This window comes from Trametes versicolor (assembly GCF_000271585.1).
Source record: "Trametes versicolor FP-101664 SS1 unplaced genomic scaffold TRAVEscaffold_1, whole genome shotgun sequence".
NCBI classification, from domain to species: domain Eukaryota; kingdom Fungi; phylum Basidiomycota; class Agaricomycetes; order Polyporales; family Polyporaceae; genus Trametes; species Trametes versicolor.
In genome coordinates this window covers 2,858,552-2,871,949 of record NW_007360321.1, presented here as the reverse complement: position 1 = coordinate 2,871,949, position 13,398 = coordinate 2,858,552, and the positions used below count along the sequence as shown (strand labels likewise).

General features: G+C 58.6%; 4 protein-coding genes across 4 annotated transcripts; 3 read left to right on the top strand and 1 right to left on the bottom strand.

Moving 5' to 3' along the window:
• Positions 1 to 55: 55 nt before the first annotated feature.
• TRAVEDRAFT_159185 (Co-chaperone Hsc20) lies at positions 56 to 1,000 on the top strand (the record flags this gene model as incomplete). Its single annotated transcript, XM_008034841.1, has 3 exons — positions 56 to 430; positions 507 to 738; positions 799 to 1,000. The coding sequence occupies 3 exons, from the start codon at positions 56 to 58 to the stop codon at positions 945 to 947; spliced, it is 756 nt and encodes a 251-aa protein (XP_008033032.1). The 3' UTR covers positions 948 to 1,000.
• Positions 1,001 to 1,506: 506 nt separating this feature from the next.
• On the top strand, positions 1,507 to 5,775 carry TRAVEDRAFT_139724 (P-loop containing nucleoside triphosphate hydrolase protein). Its single transcript, XM_008034840.1, has 4 exons — positions 1,507 to 1,926; positions 1,980 to 2,103; positions 2,153 to 4,840; positions 4,891 to 5,775. The coding sequence occupies exons 1-4, from the start codon at positions 1,568 to 1,570 to the stop codon at positions 5,599 to 5,601; spliced, it is 3,882 nt and encodes a 1,293-aa protein (XP_008033031.1). The 5' UTR covers positions 1,507 to 1,567; the 3' UTR covers positions 5,602 to 5,775.
• Positions 5,776 to 5,896: 121 nt separating this feature from the next.
• On the top strand, positions 5,897 to 9,516 carry TRAVEDRAFT_159181 (Adaptor protein complex AP-2 alpha subunit). The gene is made up of 11 exons (XM_008034839.1): positions 5,897 to 6,118; positions 6,171 to 6,261; positions 6,309 to 6,339; positions 6,397 to 6,505; positions 6,568 to 6,761; positions 6,823 to 6,952; positions 7,002 to 7,103; positions 7,157 to 7,262; positions 7,316 to 7,993; positions 8,044 to 9,278; positions 9,331 to 9,516. The coding sequence occupies exons 1-11, from the start codon at positions 6,089 to 6,091 to the stop codon at positions 9,442 to 9,444; spliced, it is 2,820 nt and encodes a 939-aa protein (XP_008033030.1). The 5' UTR covers positions 5,897 to 6,088; the 3' UTR covers positions 9,445 to 9,516.
• Positions 9,517 to 9,608: 92 nt separating this feature from the next.
• TRAVEDRAFT_159178 (Rho GTPase activation protein) lies at positions 9,609 to 13,040 on the bottom strand (the record flags this gene model as incomplete). Its single annotated transcript, XM_008034838.1, has 12 exons — positions 12,818 to 13,040; positions 12,633 to 12,720; positions 12,455 to 12,570; positions 12,287 to 12,399; positions 11,650 to 12,234; positions 11,559 to 11,601; positions 11,337 to 11,499; positions 11,265 to 11,280; positions 10,967 to 11,209; positions 10,743 to 10,909; positions 10,609 to 10,685; positions 9,609 to 10,550 (listed from the first exon to the last, which is right to left on the bottom strand). The coding sequence occupies exons 1-12, from the start codon at positions 12,884 to 12,886 to the stop codon at positions 9,609 to 9,611; spliced, it is 2,622 nt and encodes an 873-aa protein (XP_008033029.1). The 5' UTR covers positions 12,887 to 13,040.
• Positions 13,041 to 13,398: the final 358 nt, after the last annotated feature.

Sequence of the window (13,398 nt, the reverse complement as noted above, 5' to 3'; positions counted from 1 at the left end):
CATCTATATGACCGTCTGCATGCCATGACGTCACCCCTTCAACTTTACCACCGCTATGCTTCGCGTCTGTGCTCTCGCCTCCCTCGCCCTCCGTGCTCGCCCCGCTCCTCTTCGCCACGCAGTTCGCAGAGGGCCACCGCAACTCAGACATGCATCACCCGCCACCACCATCAATGTCCGGCGAAACCACACCGATGCGACAGGCCACACGAAGCTCTGTCCATCGTGCTCTGCGCCGCTGCCCACTGCGTTGCCTGTCTGCTCGAAGTGCCAGTATATTGAACCCATACCTCAATCAATGACATATCATGAGATGTTGGGTACCCCCTACGAGCCAAACCCATTCGTTGTCGATGTGTCGCAGTTGAAGCAACAGTTGAGAGCTGTCCAGGCAGTCGTCCATCCAGACAGATGGGTGTCAAGACCTTCAGTGAGTCAGACTCCTATCACCTAGTGGTGCCGCCGTAATAGCGGCGAATATTCATGGCTCGCGCATCTGTCACCAGGACCAGCAAGCAATCGCAGCTGCGATGTCTTCTCGTGTTAACGAAGCCCTGCATCGGCTGTCTAGCCCGCTGCGAAGAGCCGAATACATCCTCGCTTGCGAAGGTCATGCCGGCGAGGAGACCGACAAACTAGACGACATGGAGCTCCTGATGGAAGTCATGGAGGCCCGTGAGGGCCTTGCGAACGCCCAGTCTCCGGAAGATGTTGCTGAGATCAGAGAACAGAACGATGGTGTGTATCATTTCGCATAACGGCACCACAAACTAGCCACTTACAACAATTCTGCACTAGCCAAAATTCAAGAGGTTCTGCAGGAGATCGAGAGTGTTGTAGCAGCAAAGGATTGGCCTGCGCTTCGTACGGCGGCTGTTAAACTAAAGTATCTCCAGGGCATCGAGTCGGCTGCGGCAGCATGGCCTGAGGTGGCCCACGACCACTAGACGGGTCATCGTTGTACTTAGTAGACTATTTGGCATTTATTACCGTACACGCGCATATACAGATCCACGATACAGAACCTCTGTTCGATTTGTTCTGACGTCAGGCACTCGGTGTGAGAGCGTGAGGGCATTCATTCGGCAACTTCCAGCTTGTCTTTGCGAAAACGGGCGTCTATTGCTTCTTGAGCCTTGCGACCAGGTCGCTTCTTCCACCTCGCTCTCTCCGACGTTCCCCATCCTCCCGCATCTTCTGCTGTCCCCTAGAGACAGTCTCGTCTCAAAAGAAAGCCTCTTGCAACCTCGAAAGTGGTGCAGAGCAAGAGCAAACTCTCGTAAAGAGAGCAGCAGGTCGGTCTGACATTTCGACGTCCCCCACATCGCAGCCAAACCCTGCCTCCCAGATTCGTCTGTGCTGCCCCAGCCTTATGCGTCTTGCCTTCTCTTTGAGACTCAGGCGCAGCCTTCTCATGCCACTAAACCTCCCCAAGCCTTCCTCTCCGCTCGCATCCCCCTCGGCATCATCATCCCGCCCTTACGCCCAGCAGACCAACCCCGTCAAGCAGTCCGCGTCCCCCAAGCGCACGTCAGACTTCCCCTCCGCCGAGGAACCCCCCGCCAAAATGCACAAGGTCGACCAAGGCTCAGCAGGTTCGTCCCGCCAGCCCTTCCGTGGAGGAGGCCGCGGTGCCGGCTCTTCGCTCTTGGCCAGAGCGCACAAGAACAACGCCTCCAACGCCAACGCCAGTAGTCGCGGAGGCCGAAGGAAGGGCAAGAACACGCCCAATCTTCCTCCTCTCTCTGGACCTCTCCACGATGAAGACTACATCACGAAGACGTACAGGACGAAACCCCTGAAAAAGATACACGAGACCAACCCGAAATCCCCGCTCAACAACTTCATCATGAACAACTCCGGAGGCCAGATGGAGTTCGTGGCCACCCATGGTGTTGTCGAAGGAGTTGATCAAGCTGTATGGAGGTAATCGCCGTCACCGCGCTGCACATGCACTTGAGCCTCACCTGCATGTCTAGATCTACTATTACCGTCAAGCTCGATGACGGTGAAATTGTCGGTACTGGCGACAACTCTAACAGGAAAGTTGCAGATAACCTTGCAGCTCTCTCCGCCCTGTACCAGCTGGACAGCATTGGCGTTGTACGTGACCCCAAAACAAGTCGCGAACTAAATCACTCACCTCTCATAGTTCGAGAAAAAGAAGGAGAAGCAGCCCGAAAAGGCGGGCCCCACCGCTCTCGAAACGACGCTCTCTGACGGTTCTGTCGTCGACTACGAGAAAGCGCGTCATTTCATGGACTACTACTGTCGTCGCTTCCGCTTTTCGAAGCCGGACATCGTATATGCGCAGCCTACACGCTCCTACTGGCAGGCTGATATGATTGTAGGCGACCGGCGTATCGGCTTCGGCAAGGGTGCGTCGAAGAAGGAGTCGATGATGAAGTGCTACACCGATGTCGTCCAGTACCTGGAGAGTTGCGACAAGGACATCTGGCAGGAGTTCGTGAAGGACGTCAAGGAGGGCAAGGACCTGGGAATGGCTCCTTCGGTTCTCTTCCAGGCCGATGAAGTCCTCGAAGACAGGATTGGCAATCTCAAGGACGACATCAAGCGGAGCACGCTCTACAAGAACAGACCCAATCGCACAAATCCCGACGACGGAGAGTCGACTCAAGGACAACAGGCGGGTGGCTATCGGCGACCGCCGCCGTCAGCGATGTTCCTGGCGGAGAAGTCTCAGACGCTCTCCAACCGTAGGCAGGCGTACTTGACGAACCCTCAGCTGGAGGCTATCCGGAACACCCGTGCCACTCTGCCTGTCTTCACCAAATCCGAGGAGCTGCTGAAGCACATCAACGAAAACGATGTCACAATCTGCATGGCAGCGACCGGTTCCGGCAAGACCACGCAGATCCCTCAGCTCATCTTGGACGAATACATCGACAGAGGCGAGGGCGCGAAGTGCAACATCATATGTACTCAGCCCCGTCGTATCGCTGCAATCAGTGTAGCGGAACGTGTCGCGAAGGAGCGCGGAGAGACTTGCGGACGCGGCTCCGTTGGTTACCAGGTCCGATTCGAGTCGAAGACTCCCGAACCTAACGGCTGCGTCACCTACTGCACCACCGGTGTCTTCTTGCGCAAGATGCAGAGCGCGCTGCTCGACTCCTCTTCGCGCAGCAGCATGGACGACATCACCCACGTCATCGTCGATGAGGTGCACGAGCGCGATGTCGACATCGATCTGATGCTCGTCGTTTTGAAGCGACTCCTCGCGGAGCGGAGAGCGCAGAAGAAGCCAATCAAGATCGTGCTCATGAGCGCGACCATTGACTCTACTCTCTTCCGGACGTACTTCCCCGACGAGCACGGCAAGCCCGCCGGCGTCGTCGAGATCCCCGGACGCGCGTTTCCTGTCCAGAAGAACTTCCTCGATGACTTCGTGCCGGAGCTGTCGAAGATCGCTCAGACGTCGTGGGTCTTTAGGGAAGAATCCGTGCGGAAGTATTTGACACAGGAGCTCGGCCCCGATGCCCCCGGAGTCTCGACTCTGGGTTTCAACAATTCCCGCTCGTCTACCCCGACCATCAGGGAGCACTCTCGCGACACAGACGATCTCGACCTGCCCGTGCCCCTCGTTGCCCTCACGATTGCCCATGTCCTCAGGAAGTCAGAGGACGGCCACGTGCTGGTGTTCTTGCCCGGCTGGGACGACATCAGTGCCGTCCGTCGTGTCCTCACCGACAACTCGAAACCACTTGGGTTCGACTTCAACGACACCAGCCGATTCAGCATCCATCTCCTCCACTCCACCATCCCCGTTGCCGAGCAGCAGGCCATCTTCGAACCTCCCCCCAAGGGCATCCGCCGTGTCATCCTTTCCACGAACATCGCCGAGACTTCCGTCACTATTCCTGACGTCGTGTACGTCGTTGACACCGCGCGCGTCAAGGAGCAGCGGTACGACCCCGCGCGCCACATCTCCAATCTCGTCTCCGCGTGGGTCGGTTCTTCGAACCTCAATCAGCGTGCGGGTCGTGCAGGTCGTCACCGTCCTGGAGAGTACTACGGTATCCTCAGTCACAGGCATGCAGAGGAGTTGCACCCTCACCAGACGGTCGAGATGAAGCGTGTTGACCTCGAGAACGTCGTCATGCACGTCAAGGCGCTCAACTTCCCCGGTATGACCATCCAGGGAGTCCTCGCCGCGACCATCGAGCCCCCCGCACCTGACCGCATCGAGGCTGCCATCCAGTCCCTGCACATGGTCGGTGCACTCGACGACAACAACAACCTCACTTCCCTCGGCAACGTCCTGCTCCAGCTCCCTGTCGACGTCCGCCTCGGACGTCTTGTCCTGTTCGGCGCCTTCTTCCGCTGCCTGGACGCCGCTCTCACTCTCGCGGCGATCATGGGCTCGCGCGAGCCGTTCGTTGCGCCGATGCACGTCAAGGCCGAGGCGCAGGCGCGGAAGAACTTCTGGACCCCCGAGGAGTTCCGCTCGGACACGCTCGCCGCGCTGCGGGCGTACCGCGAGTGGTGGGCGCTGCAGAGCCAGGGGCACTACGTGACCGCGAATCGGTTCTGCCAGGATAACTTCCTGTCGAAGCCGACGCTGCTGAACATCCAGAAGGTCAAGGATCATCTGTTGAAGGCGCTGTACGACGTTGGCGTTGTCGATATCTCCGCCGGTGGCGCAAACAAGATGGCGTATGTTCCGCCTGGGGCGCGTTCGCGCGAGGCGCTGTCCGTGCCTCCCTCGCTCAATGAGCACAACGAGTCGCTGCCGCTGCTCGCGGCTCTCATCGCGATCGCGTGCCAGCCCAAGTTCGCTATCCGCACGGGAGAGAGGACCTACAGAACTGCGGTCGACAAGGTACGTAAGGCTAAACTTTCACCTTGAATGTTACTCACTATGCCTGACAGACCGTCATCGTCCACCCTTCGAGCGTCAACCATCGCAAGAAGCAGATGAACGACAGGAGCGACCACCCTCACGTCGAGAAGCAGATCGTTGCCTTCATGGAGAAGCGCCAGAACATCTCGAATGGTCAAAACGCGGACAAGTACTTGGTCGCCACGACCCGTCTGGACCCGCTGACCTACGTCCTCTTTGGTGCATACCGCATCTCGGTGGGCGCCCGTGGGCTAGAGTGCGACAGCTGGCTGCCGGTCATCGGGCGCATGGACGTGCTGGACGACCTGGAGCGGCTGAAGGTGATGATGGAGGACTGCATGCTGCGTGTCTTCCAGGGGATCATCGCGAGCCGGCAGCGCAAGGCGCAGCAGTTCCGGAAGCCGCTCACGTACGACGGCGGGCGCGAGGACGAGTCGGGCGACGAGGAGGACGCGGACCTGACGCGCGTGCCGCTGTCGGACACGGAGATGAAGGAGCTCGACCTGATGACGATGGACGTCGTGCGCATCCTGAACCACTACAGCACGTTCCGCGTCGCGATGGCGTCGCAGAACAACTCGCGGCCGGGCACGCCGATGGACTCGCCGTCACTCGCGTCCGTGCGGCTCCCGCCGTACGGCGGCTCGCGCTCGGGCTACTCGACGCCGTACGGGATGAACTCGACGTACTCGTCGCGGCCGGGCACGCCCAGCCGGCTGTCGAGGCAGGGGTGGGATTAGGTGGTGGGATTAGATGGGGTTTCGAAGTGTGGGCGCATTGAGCCGCCGCTAGAAAGTGTCTTGTCAGTGTAACGAACTATAATCTCTACTCGCAGCCACAAATTGTGTAATGGAATTCGCCTCTCCCTCTCACAGCGACTCGAGTCGAGTCCCTCTAGTGAGAGCTGAGCGAAAGAGCAATAAAGACTGTCCTCGGTCGGGCGCGCAGCGTATGACACGCACGTGACGAGCAATAAGTAGACAGCTTCGATCAGGGTGTCCCTCCGACGCACTCGCTGCTTAGCTCTGCTCGTGCACGCGTCCTGCTGCCTCGGACTCTGCTGCCCTCTCTCTGGCTCAATTGCTGTCTATGAGCTGACCTGGCTAGTCGCTTTGGTTGCTCATCCTCATCTGCTGCTGTGCTTCGCGCAATCGTCATTGACGCTCCCGCTACCCCGCAATCCTGAAGTTACGACCCGCGGTACCCCCGCACTAACGATATACCACCATGGCGACCAATATGCGAGGGCTGACGCAGGTGCGTAGAAATCTATATGCCGTATGAACATAACCGACCCATATGTTGCTAGTTCATCGCGGACATCCGCGGTGCGCGCGTCCGCGAACTCGAAGAGAAGCGGATTAACAAGGAGATGGCCAACATACGGAAACGGTTCAAGGGTACGTCGCTTACGATACTATGGGGTTAGATACTGAAGTCTGCGTAGACGGTAACTTGGACGGATATCAGAAGAAGAAGTGAGATGATAGAGCTGTCTGTGCCATCGAACGTATACTCATTCCCACTACCCTCAGGTATGTTGCGAAGGTCATCTTCACATATATCCTGGGATACAAGGTGGACGTAGGCCACATGGAGGCTGTCAACTTGATATCAAGTTCAAAGTACAGCGAGAAGCAGATCGTGAGCTTGTCAAAATCCTGGAACCTGAAGTGACGCGCCGCAACTTACACGGCTTCGTATAGGGCTACCTCGCTGTGACGCTACTCATGCACGAGAACTCCGATTTCTTGCGGCTTGTGGTCAACTCCATCCGGAAAGACCTCAATGATAACAACGAAATCCATAACTGTTTGGCACTACATGCCATCGCCAACGTCGGTAGCCAGGAAATGGCGGAGGCACTTGCTGAAGACGTCCACCGTCTATTGATTTCTCCGTGAGTATGCGGGCATAGACCGCTCTGCTCCTTGCTCACCTGTGGCCTACCATCATGACAGTACATCAGGGACCTTCGTGAGGAAGAAGGCGGCACTGACACTGCTGAGGCTATATCGGAAACACCCCGATGTCATTCCTGCACAGGAATGGGCCCTCCGCATAGTGTCGATAATGGATGACCCAGACCTCGTAAGGAGAAATATTATATCATGCGTTGCTTGTCTTGACATAAGCGTAGGGAGTAGTACTTTGCGTCACTAGTTTGATCTTGGCTCTGGCTCAAGATCATCTGGAGGCATTTACCATCTGTTACCAGAAGGCCGTCGACCGGCTCAACCGCGTGAGTGCTCTGACAACATCTTGATATTCATGTCAATAACAATCATATGATAGCTCGTGGTCGAGCATGAATACGCAGCAACGTACTCCTATTACAAGGTACCTATACCCTGGCTGCAAGTCAAACTCCTCCGACTACTACAGTATTACCCACCTTCCGGTACGTTTTGTTATGCGACTTCCAACGCTTACCTCTAACATCACTGTGATTAGATGACCCGACGTTGCAAGTCATGCTGCAAGAGGTCTTGCAAACAGTCATGAACAACTGCAATGAACCCTCACGGAATGTACAACACAATAACGCTCAACACGCCGTCCTTTTCGAAGCGATTAATCTCGCCATTCATCTGGACACGAACTCGCCTCTTGTGAACACTGCCGCTGTACTACTCGCGAGATTCATTAGCTCCAAGGAGACGAACGTCCGATACCTCGGTCTCGACACCATGGCACATCTGGCGGCGCGAACAGAGAACCTCAGTGCTATCAAGGCTCACCAGGGCACGATCATCCTGTCCCTCCGTGACAAGGATATTTCCGTGCGGCGGCGAGCCCTGGACCTCCTTTACAGCATGTGCGAGGTCGACAACTCGGAGCTCATCGTAGGCGAGCTTCTCCGGTATCTGAAGGTCGCAGACTACGGTCTCCGAGAAGAGATGGTCCTAAAGATCGCCATCTTGACCGAGAAGTACGCGGGCACCTACAAGTGGTATGTCGACACGATCTTGGAGCTGCTCAGCGCGGCTGGCGACCACGTCGGCGAGGAGGTGTGGTATCGCGTCGTCCAGATCGTCACGAACACGGAGGATCTGCAGGCGTATGCGGCGAAGGTCGTCTTCGAGTATCTCAAGTCGCCATCGTCGCATGAGAGCTTGGTGAAAGTGGGCGGTATGTGTGTTGATCTAATCCAGGCAGAATAAAAACTAAATATCCGCCAGGTTACATTCTCGGAGAATACGGACACCTCATTGCGAACGAGTCAGGGTACAGTCCCATCGAGCAGTTCCAGGTACTCCACGCCAAATCGCAGTTCTGCATGGCCCCTACACGAGCAATGCTCCTATCAACGTACATCAAGTGGGTGAACGTCTTCCCCGAGATCAAGGCCCAGCTTGTGAACGTCTTCGAGCGCTACCGGCACGTCCTGGACGTCGACCTGCAGCAGCGCGCCTGCGAATTCTACGCGATCGCGCAACGGCCAGACGAGGACGACCTGCTCCAAAATGTCTGCGAGGAGATCCCTCCATTCCCTCCACGTGAGAGCGCACTCATCAACCGCCTTAACAAGAAGCAGCCGCACGCCGCCGGCACCTTGGAGCGCCAGCCCTCCAAGCTAACACGCAAGCCTACGCTGCTAGACACAAACGGACACGCATCCAACTCCAACGGCGACGTCTCTCAAGACATCGCCAGCTCGCTTGCGGGCCTCGATCTCACCTCCTCCCCCGTCGCCATCTCCCCCTCTGCCGACCCGTCCGCCATGCTCGTCGCCAAGGGCATCCCGCGCCTCACCGCCGGCGCCAACGTCGACCGCTGGTTCGACAAGCTCGTCTTCGCCGCCGACGGCGTGCTCTACGAGGACGTGCAGATCCAGGTCGGCATCAAGTCGCGCTACCAGGGCACCGTCGGGCAGGTCGCGATCTACATCGGGAACAAGATCTCCGCCCCACTCACGTCCTTCACCACCTCGCTGCACACGGACGACGCGGACGCGCTCTCGGCCTCGTTCGTGAAGATCGCGCCCAGCACGCTCGCGCCGCGCACGCAGATCCAGCAGATCGTGCAGGTCGAGTGCAAGCGCGTGTTCCGCGCGCCGCCCGTGCTCGTCGTCTCCTTCCTCGCGGGCTCGCAGCAGGCGATCGCGGTGCGCCTGCCCATCGTCGTCACGAAGTTCCTCGAGGGCGTCAAGCTCGGGGCTGCGGACTTCTTCGAGCGCTGGAAGCTCATTGGGGGCCCGCCGCGCGAGGCGCAGAGCATCTTCCCCATCGCGCTCGACGCGACGGGCCATGTCGACACCGCGCGGCAGCGCGAGGTCGTCGCGGGCTTCGGGTTCCAGATTCTGGACGGCATCGACCCGAACCCGACGAACATCGTCGCCGCGGGCATCGTGCACACCGGGGCGGACGGGAAGGTCGGGTGCTTGCTGCGGTTGGAACCGAACAGGGAGGCAAAGGTGCGTGTCTCAACGGTCGGGGTGGGATTAGCGCGTCTCACATTCTTCACAGCTGTCTCGCATCACGATACGCAGTACGTCGGAGGAGGTCGCGGTGGAGGCACAGAAGCTCCTGCAGAAGCCGCTTGCGGCAGATGCGGCGTTGGCGGAGAAACGCACGCTCTGATCGCCCGATTCCGTGTTTTGTGTGTACCATGGACTGTATCTATCGGATGTATACGAAGTACAAGACAGCGACAACTAATGGTAGTAATACACTCGAGCAAGCACCGAGGACAGAGCAACGCACGACAACCAGAGTCAAGAACGAACGAACGGGAGCGGCGGCGACTAGCGCCTCGTCAAGATAGAGCGGAAGATGTTTCTGCGCCGCTTGCCGGGGTCGTCCGCGAGCTCGACGGAGCTCTCGGAGGTGGGCGACATGAGCGGGTCTTGGACGCGCTTCCGGGCAAGAGGGGAGTCTGTTGAGGTCGAGCGAGGGTGGTGCGTTCGCACAGATCGCGAATGCTCTTCGGCCGCCTCCCTGAGTGGCGATGGAAGGGGCGAAGGGAGTGGGGGCTCGAAGAGTCTGCGTGGTTCGGGATAGGAAGGCGTGGGAGGTCCCTGAAGGGACGCTCTAGTCGGGCTGTCCTGGGAATCCTCACTGTTGGACGGTGCTGTAGACGGTCGGCCCGACTTGCGTGACTTGAGACGAGGGCTGGCCGACGAGATCTTGCGCCCGCGTAGAGGAGACTTCAACGGTGACGACGGCGAGGGCGGGAGGGGGATATTCGTGGGCATGCTGGGCACGCGGGGGAGGGGGAAGATGGCGGGCTCCGAGTATTGCCGACGTGGCCTCGCCGCGAGCTTACTAACGCGGAAGAGTGCCTGCTCTTCGACCTCCATACAGCGCGAACAGAACTCGGCGAAGAACCGGTCGTCCGTACTGCCCCCGTTGCTATTGCTGCTGGCGCTCGACTTCGCGGCCTGGAAGTTCTGCGTCCGCGAATAGCGCACGACGACGGAGGTGACGACGGCGAGGTGCCGCGGGATATCGAGCATGTATGGCAGAAGCGGGATCGCCTCGCGGTGGAGGACGGGGGCGGTCGCGCTGCGCTGCCGGAGGGCGTTCATGATGCGCAGGCGCTCATGTTTGTCGGACGAGAGCGGCGTGCTCGGACCCTTGTTACCGGTCTCCGGGGTGGAGACGACGAGGATGTAGTCAATCATGGCGTGCAGGCTGTCGTTCAGGAAGTCCTTGACGCCGCGCATGTAGTCCTCTTTCTGCACAGTCTACACATCTTCTGTCAGCAAATGCCGGATCTACTCTAGCGCGAACGTAGAAGCCTACCGGATTAAGATTCGCTAGACTTTGGACCACCTTCGCAATCAGCGTTAGGCTACGCTGGACCGGAACATCCGGTAGACCTGCACGAACATGCCAAGGTCAGCACATTCGAATTGTCTGCTAACGGCTCAACGTACCGGGCAGGAGACCGAAGAGATGTGGGTGCAGTATCGCTGGGACAATGAAGCGCAGGAAGCAGAACGCAGACACGCTTTGCCATGGTAGGTCGTGGTTCTTGTCATCTCGTATCCGATACCGGCTCTCCACGAGCCGCCGTATGTGCTCAAACATGCGCCGGAGCTCCCTGTAATGATCCGCTTAGCCCATCATGGTTGAGATCACGAATGAAATGCACACTTACGGAGGGCACTGCGTCCGCGCCTCGTAGATGTGGTCCCAAAACTCCCGACACCACGCGACGAGCAGCTCCACGTTCTTCTCTATTGCCTTCGGGCCCTTGCCGATGCGGACCGGGTCGACTTCGATCGCGACCTTCTCGGCACAGAGCCGCCGGATCGTCGCTCCTACACTGGCCTCCAGGAAGGGCATGCCGTACCAGGACATGTATAGCTCCACTGTCTTGGTGAACACCGTGTTGCCCCGGCTACCGGAAGTAGTTAATATACACGCTTCCTGAAACAAGTTCTGCGACCACTTACAATAGAGTATTGTGCGCTGTATGCGTGAAGGTGGTCAGTGTTCGTTCTCCGATAATATACTTCCCGACTCACACGACAATGTGCCGTCGACCTCGCGGTCTGCGAGCTCCATGATATTCTCGAGCAGCACGTTCTTGGCTATCGCGATCGACATGATGTTGTTGTTCACGTTCTTCATCTTGAGCCGCGTCTCAAGCTCGCGCATCCAATCAAGATGATTTCGAGAGTGCAGCGTCTGCGAAGCAAGCGTCAAGGTGGAACCAGTCTGGCTATATGCGCAAAAGATGTGCATACCTTCAGCAGTTTGCCATACACATGGTGTGGTAGGATGATTTCCCTGCGAGCACGTCAGCAACAGCCGAAATTGTATCAAGACGGCACGTACTCATCCACCCGGACCTTGAGCCTCATCTCCCCAGCCTGCGTGCTGGACGCCTGTCCCCCATGCAGTACAGGGAACCACCCCTCCACCGTCTCCCCGCGCCGGAAGTTGACCAGCACGATGACGACGGTACCGATTATAGTGGGTTTCGCAAGCCGCTTCTCCCGCCAGACCACAATCTCCAGATTCTCGAATGGCGGCAAGTCAGGTAGGACGAACCGCTCGTGCCAGTCTGGGGAGCCGATGCCCTTCTTCACCGTCGTGCGCCCGCAAAGCGTGCCGTTCACAAATATCTCGCAATACACGTCCATGTCGATCGCGTCCACGTCCGGCTTGCCGTCGAGGTCTGCAACCGAGGGCTCGTCCGAGAGCACACGCGTCACACCGAGGTTCCGCCCCTGGATACACATCAGGTCGACCTGCCTCCACATGCGGTAGAGGCCGCCGTCCTCGGGCGAAAGCCAGCGGCCGTACACCTCCGGCATGGCGTATGAGCGCAGCAGCGCGAGCCAGGTATTTGACGTCTCCTCGTCCTCGAACTGGATATACAGCGGCTCCGCATTCGACGCCGCGCCGCGCATCTGGCCGCTGCAAGGGGACGTCAGTGATGCGTCGTCCCATGGGAATGGGCCAGACTTACGCGACAGGGAAAATGCCGAGGCAGTTCCGCCTCTCGAACAGCGACCGATGGACGGGGCGGATATCTGTATGGTTCAGCAGGTACATATAGATAGATCGGTATAAGATAGTGTCCTGCGTAGCTCGCGTTCAGTACGCGCGCTCAAAGACACGGAGGAGACATACTGACGTCCACATATAGGTTCAGCAAGCAGCCCTCTTCCTCCTCCACGAGCTTGCAACGCGCCGATCTCCACTGGCCTGCACCCGCAGAGCTGCGCCCGATCCCAAGCCAGCTTGTCTTCTCTACTCGACCGGAGGCACTTATAAGCACGCGTCGCGCGCAAACTAGGCCCCCACACACGCACCTTTGATCTTCTTCTGCGCGGCATCACCACTAGTGGACGCGGCGCGGGGGTTGTGGTCGCGTTTGTCTGAGGACTTCTTAGTGGGCGGCTAAATGAGTGTGCGATGATCCCAGGCCCCAGGGGAGGTAGATCAGCAAGGTGGTCGTAGCCGAGATCGGGGAGACGTGGGACTGGATGAAACCCACCTTCTTCAGCGCCGCGGCTGCTTTCGCAGAGACGTAGAGCTCGACAGATACGTAGAATTCCCTGTCCATGCTTGCGGTCCCGATCCTCGCGGGCGACGGCGCGCGGTCTAATCGGGTCTTCGAGGGGGCACCACTGGTAGCGCGGGGACGTCGACTAGACTAGACAGGCACGAGGTATTAAGCCGGAATGGAGGGGTGTCCAAAGAGCACGAGCACCGGCGCGTCGAGTGGACTGTGGTGGGCGTAGACTCAGAGATATCGCGCTGTGGCTGATGTTGAGAGGGGGATATATGCGCGGCGCGCGACAAAGGAGGGTAAATTGGGGGCGGGGTATGGAAGGGTATTTGAGACAGGGCTTGGATATACCGGCGGATGATTGAGCGGGCTCACAACATGGCAATCAAGCAACGGACGGAGGAGGGGCGAATGAGAGAGTGCGACCCGCCCCAGTGGCCAGGGTCGGTGGCGGGTGGCCAGGCTCGCCGGCCACGGGCGTTTCCACGGCGCGCCGCGGACCCACATGCCGCCCACGTGGATCTCGCTCACTCCTCCTACCAACCCTGACAGCTCTGACGTTTCGC